Source organism: Triticum urartu, chromosome 3A (assembly GCF_056163025.1).
Source record: "Triticum urartu cultivar PI428250 chromosome 3A, HENAU_Tu73, whole genome shotgun sequence".
In the NCBI taxonomy this organism is placed as follows: domain Eukaryota; kingdom Viridiplantae; phylum Streptophyta; class Magnoliopsida; order Poales; family Poaceae; genus Triticum; species Triticum urartu.
The window spans coordinates 465,308,067-465,314,711 of NC_141875.1; the positions used below are offsets into that span (position 1 = coordinate 465,308,067).

Genomic DNA, 6,645 nt, shown 5'->3' on the forward strand with positions numbered 1-6,645 from the left:
ATAGAATAGCTAACTGGGGAACGTTAGATTTTTTGACATCCCAGCGAACAACACGACTACTGTTGGATTGAAATAACCGGAGAATGGAACGATAGTCGGGCAATTGGCTGCCGGTTGCGTTTTTACATTTTTTATAGCTGGAGATGCAAATTTGCACCACGAGGTGTTGTAGTTTACATCTCCGGGAGGCGGAGATGTAATTTTTTTTGCATCTACATGATCTGTTGGAGAGGTGTTTTTGACCCTCGAAGATGTAATAATTAGTTAGTTTTGCATATATATATTTTCTATTGGAGATGCTCTAACACTGTTCTCTATATGTAAGTTGCATGTTTTTAAATTTTGGCCAATCATATCTTTGTCTACCATTCTTTGTGTTGAGATTTGTGTTGTCTTTTTGGTTGTTGTTTGAAGATGGGTTGGGCTTAAATTTTGACTTACCCCTATATTGGGTCTGTCATTTTTTTATTGGGCTTTAAGCCTGGTATCCCTTGCCTGTTTTTTTCTTTCTGTTTTTTGTGTGTTTGCTTTTGTTTTATGCTTTTTAGTTGGAGTTTTCTTTTTGTTATCGGTATTTGGGAGGTTGGGTGAGTATATATGTATACGTGTGAGTACTATACAAGATGTGTTCAAATTATACAAGAGGGCGATGATTTCATTATTATATGTTTATTCTTGCATATTATTAAAAGTGCAATTTTGATGCAAATTTTTATTTATTTTTCATTATATTTATTCTTTTAAGGGTAATACCAATGTCACTAATTCATTATTTCTTAGAGAGCATTTATAAGAAAATACTTTTAGTGTAAGTATACACACAAGTACTATACAATGTGTGTAAATTATACTAAAGTGTGGAAATTTCACTATTATATGTTTATTCCCGCCTATTATAAAAGGTGCAATTTCAGTGGAAATTTGTGTCATTTTGTTTTTTGAAGCGTGATGCCAATGTCGCTAATTCATTCTTACTTGGAAAACTTTAGTTTTTCATTCTTTTTTAGTTCTGATTTCACTTTTTCTTCTTGAAGGGTAACACCAATGTCACTAATTAATTCTTTCTTAGAGAACCGGAGTGAGCCAATAGTAAAAACATGCAAACGGCAATGTAATAAGCCATAATAAAACTTATATCAAATCCGAGATGGGACATGGATGAATTGTGTAATGAAACAATAGCGGAAACATGTAAAATTGCAATGATATGAAAATGATTTCATATAAAATAATATGCGAAGAGAACACTTTTGGTGCCCAGCCCAACCATGAAAAGATAATTTAACAAAATGATATGAAACTTATTTGAAAGCTCCCAAAAAATAGAAATGAAACCCGCATGAATTAATACTGAAATCTGGAATGAAAAAATAGCGAAACCGCGTAATGAAAAAAGAATGAAACATGTGAAAATACAATGAGTGCAATAGTTTCATATAAGTTTCATAATTTGAATTTGATTTTTTTTCAAAAATGTTTAAAATTGATCTTGTTTTGAACATTTAAATACTATGAATACTAGACGAAGCCCGCTAGACGTACATCCCCAACGGAAACTTTTACAAAAAATGTTCAAGAATGCTAGACGTACGGGAAACTTTTACAAAATTAACGGACTAACCTTCTCCCCTCCCTAATCTCCCCCCTGACTTTCAGGGTGGGGCCGCTTCATCTTAATAACCAATCAACACACCCCACCTCAGCCTAGCCCGTAAAACTCCTGTAAATCCCGCCTGCCGGAAAGGAGCATGCAAGCAACTCCTGGTGACTTGTGCGCAGGATCAAGAGCTTGAGGCGGTGGTAGACTTGGTGGTGCCCTCAGACGCGCAAGGAGACGAGTCGTAGGAACACCCAGCTTGCGATGGGGAAGCAGAGCACTTGCTCCTCTTGCTCCCCCTGTCCCTGATGTCCTCGATCATCTTGGACACCACAGCCATCCTCGGCCGCTCCCTCGGGTCGTCGGCGGCACAGAGCAGCGCCACCTGGAGGAGCGCCACCATCTCGTCCTCCGCGCCCCTGGTCCGCAGCAGCTCCACGTCGAACACCTCGGAGGTCCACTCCTCCCGCACCACCGTCCGCACCCACCGCGGGATGTCCACGTTGCCCTCCTCCGGCGACCGGCCCGTGAGTATCTCCAGCAGGATGACCCCGAAGTCGCGCACGTCCTGCTTCTGCAGGGCCTTCTCTGGCGGTGGCGCCGGCACGAGCAGCTGGAGCAGCGCGAAGTCGGACACGCGCGCGGTGCCGCCGGCGTCGATGAGGATGTTGGAGGAGGTGAGGTGGCGGTGGGCGAGCCTGGAGCCGGACACGCCGTGGAGGTAGGCGAGGCCCTGCGCCGCGTCCTGCGCCAGCCTCAGCCTCGTCTGCCAGTCCAGAGGGGCTCGTGCCGGTCCCCTGTTCTCTGTCGAATCCACTCGTGTGCAGACATCCCTTAGAAAAAAGATGTGACGACTGACGAGCTCGCAAGTGCGTTGGCTGATGGGGCTGCTTACCATGCAGGAGGCTGTGGAGGCTGCCGTTGGGGATGTAGTCGAAGACGAGGAGAAGCTCCTCCTCCGACGCGTAGAACGCGCGCAGGTCGACGATGTTGGCGTGCCGCCACGAGCCCATCTCCCTCGCCAGTTGCCTCCTCCGGCCCTCGTCCTCCCGGGCCGCGCCTTCCCTCCTCCTCAGCCTCTTCACCACCACCTCGTCGCCCTTGGTCTCCTCGACGCCGGCGTCGCCCACGTCGTGCTGGCCTCCCATGACCACGCGGTATGTCGTCGCGGCGGCGCCTTTGCCCAGCATCTCCGCGGCTCCCATCATGAGCGCCCTCACGTCGAACTCCTCGCAGCACCCGTCGAAGCGCACCGTCTCCTCCCGCGACGCCGACATCGAGCTGGTGCGCGAGTTGGCGCGCGGCCGCGTCGACTTCTTGTTCTTCAAGCACAGCACGGCGCACAGTGCCGCGGCGATCAGCGTGGCGACAGCTGCGCCCACCGCCGCCATTATCATTACCACCATCCACCGGTCGTGGGAACTCCTCCTCCCCTGTCCGCCGGCGTGCACTCTCTGCTGCTGTCCGTCGCACCGGCGGCGCAGCGGGGCACCGCAGAGCTCGGGGTTGCCCAGAAACGATGACGCCGGGAAAGCCGCGGCGAGTTGGTTTGGAATCTGCCCGCTGAGCTTGTTACCGGAGACGTTGAACTCGGCTAGCTTTGGCATCGACTCCAGAGAGCTGGGCACGCGTCCGACGAACGAATTGCGTGCCAGATGCAGTGTCACGAGCGCGCGGAGGCGATGGCCGATCTCCGGCGGAATGGTGCCAGCAAGTCGATTGCCGGAGAGGTCTAGGCGGCGCAGATGGCGAAGTCGTAGGATGGACTCAGGGAACCGCCCGGAGAAGCCATTTCCGGAGAGGTAAAGGAGTTTGAGGTGCGGCGCCAAGGGAGAGAAGTCGACGTCACGGAGCGATCCCGTGAAAGTGTTGTTCTTGAGGCTAAGGAACGAGAGCGAAGGGAGATCAGCGAGCGCCGCGATGGCGCCGGCATGCCCACCAAGGCCGAGGCCCTCGAGAACAACACGACGGACACGGGAAGTGGCGGAGGAGGAGGACGACCTTTGGCAAGTGACGCCGCGCCACTCGCCGGAGCAGGGGTCAGTGGACTCCGTCCAGGAATCGAGCGCGGCGGTGCCAGTGCCACGCCCGGCTCCAGCGCACGCCGACTTGAAGGCGAGCAGCGACGCCGCGTCGGGGCTCGCGGCAGGGGAGGAGGCACGGGCAGCTGCGAGGAGCGCCAGAATCAAGAAGAGCACGCGTAGTGCCATGTAGAAGATCAGAGATTGCAGGGCTTGGATCGAGGAAGGCGAGAATGTATGCAGCAGAGCAGGCCACAGTAGGGACGCGGAGGAGGTGTTGATGGTGCAACGGCCGAGTGCGTGATGGATTAATGGCCAATGTGGGAGGAGGGAGCGAGGGAGGTCCAGGAGGGAAGGGCGCGGGGGGTGATGATGACGCGGGAACGTGAGCGACGTGAGCTCATTTGTCCTCGAGGGGATTGGAGCCAAAGCAGAGGGGAAACTGCTGGCGGTGCAACAAACGCTCTCTGTTTAAAATCTGCGAGCATACACGAACGCGCGGCGCCTAAAAAACAGTTTACAGCGTTGGAATAGTCAGCTTTTGCACGCCGCGATACGCTGGCTCCAGCGGCCGCTGCAAAATATAGCGCGCCCGAGTCGCTTCAAAGGACGTGCTAAACTGCGGTGCGCACGAGCAGCGGACGCTTGCCATATATTGCATTTTGGAGACAATATAAAAATATTTCAAACATCAAAACAAGACATAGCATAGTTTAAAGTCACCCAAACAAGTTCATAACATAAAAGTTCAAATTCATGCCCACATCATCATCTAAGCAAGTTCAAAATCCGAACAAAGTTCATGACATAAAAGTTCACACAATCGAATGGCACATCAACAATCATGCATCATCCTCGTCTTCGTCCTCCTCTTTCTCCGATTCATCATCCGAAGACGATTCTTCCTCATCCTCTTCATTGTCGCGCGCCGTATCATCATGTGGAGCTCGGAAGGTGTTGGCAAGATCTTCAATGGCATCATGCAAAGGTGTGTGATGAGGCACATCGGAAGACATTTGACCCATGTCACCCGGAGGTGCTCCCATGCCTCCCATGAGAGACGCAAAACTCATGGCCCCATGATAGCTCTGAAGCCACCCATGCCGCCCATGGTAGCTCCGAAGCCACCCATGCCTCCCATGGCCCCATGATAGCTCTGAAGCCACCCATGCCGCCCATGGTAGCTTCGAAGCCACCGATGCCGCCCGTGCCGCCCATGCCACCCATGGCTCTTTTTTGGACCAAGACTTCTTCACGGGCAAGATTGATGTACTCCTTTTGCTTCTCATCGAGGGTAGATGTGTACATGAAGAACAAGTACTTCTCCCATTCCAACAACCTCATTCGCTTCTCCATGGCCAATTTCTTCTCCTCCAATGCCACCTTCCTCTCCTCGGCTGCCACCCTCCTCTCCTCGGCCGCCAACCTCCTCTCCTCGGTCGCGGCATCTTGGTTCCTTGCTATCTTCCTCACCTTGTTCGCTTCCTTTCTTGCATTCATAATAGCTTCCATAGCATTTTTAGCTCGTCATCTCCTTTCCTCTTCTTCTTTTCCGTATTTCTTGCATCCATCCGGTCTTTTTGGCTTGGAGTACGAAACCGAGTTTGGTGTAGGGCTTCTCTTGCCGTCATCACTTGATGCATCCTCCTCATCATCATCCAAATCAATAGTTCGCTTGCGTTTGTTTCTCTCCTCATCATCGGCACCATCACGGGGCTTCCATTTCTCATCATCCTTCAATTCTTCATAGCAACGAGGCAAGCTAATTGGTCTCCCTTTCTTGATCTTCCCTTTCTTGGTCTTCTTCTCCTCTCCTTGGAATAAGTTTTGTGCAATAGTGAGCTACAAACAAAAGAACAAGTTAGCACTTGAAACACCAAGAAGAAGCATGATGAACATGGAAGAATCATGAAAGAAATGGCGCTTACCCTATCTCTATCATTAGTGCCACTTGGGTTCAACGTGTCAACCGCCTTAAGTGCGGCCGCCTACCTTTATAAATCTTGGTTGATTGTCGACCACCGGGAGCGAAGAGATCTTCCGGAGCGGTCAATTCCACTTTTGTTGTGTAGATCAAAGTGCTCCTTCATCCGGAGCCAATATGCATCTCTACTTTAATCCCCTCCAACGGTGGGATCCCTCAACACTTAGTATTGCATACCAAGATGTCTTCGTCCATGGTGCAGTTGCCCCCTCTTCCTTTTGGTGCATCGACGATGCCCTCGCCATCCTCGTCCACCTCAAACTCATGATCATCGAAATGCATCTCATTGGTTTGAGACCATGAGAATTGTTGGAGCCAACACCCATAGTTGACATATATGCCTCATCATTGAAACTACAAAGTATATACAACAAAGCAAATACGCTATCTGTGCATTCAAAAGACAACAACAAAAAAAGTGGGCGAAATTTTACCTTGGATGCATTTCATCGAACACCTTGTGCATGTCGGCCGCCGGCTCAACAAGTGAGCTCACCGGCGCTTCGGTCTCCGCCGCGTCCGTCGCACGCCTTGCAAGCTTCTTCTTCGGCCTCCTAGAGGAGCCGTCCGCCGCCTTGTTCTTCTTCACGGACACCTTGTTGTTCTTCGCCCGCGTCGCATTTGGGAGCTTCGAGAGGAGGGCACGTGGCTTCACGGCGGGCGCCGGCGCGACGCCACACGCCGCTGAGGTCGTTAGTGGCAGCATGAAAAGGCCGTGCGCGATGCCGGTGCTTGGAGGACCACCGGCGGAGGCGAAGCCAAAGCTCCCCGCGCTAGGGTTTGCGGCGAAGGCGGAGGGGTCGCGGGTGTAGGAAGGGGCGAGGGGGATGTCGGCGCGTCTGTCCATCGGGCGAATTCGCCGGCGGCGGCACGGGCGGGACGAAAGCCGCGCGGCGAAGAGGGTGTGGCACGGGTGCTCGAGTGTGCAGCGCGCGCGAGCGGGCGCAGCAAATAAACGGCGCGCGATGGCGCTTCGGACCGTGCGCCAAACTACTTATGTCACACACACACGGTTATTGCGCCTCCGCTGAAGCTCCCGGAGT

At 51.9% G+C, this 6,645-nt stretch overlaps 1 protein-coding gene across 1 annotated transcript; it reads right to left on the reverse strand.

The window, feature by feature from the left end:
• Positions 1 to 1,363: 1,363 nt before the first annotated feature.
• LOC125548497 (putative inactive receptor kinase At3g08680) lies at positions 1,364 to 4,335 on the reverse strand. Its single transcript, XM_048712081.2, has 2 exons — positions 2,493 to 4,335; positions 1,364 to 2,401 (listed from the first exon to the last, which is right to left on the reverse strand). The coding sequence occupies exons 1-2, from the start codon at positions 3,805 to 3,807 to the stop codon at positions 1,782 to 1,784; spliced, it is 1,935 nt and encodes a 644-aa protein (XP_048568038.2). The 5' UTR covers positions 3,808 to 4,335; the 3' UTR covers positions 1,364 to 1,781.
• Positions 4,336 to 6,645: the final 2,310 nt, after the last annotated feature.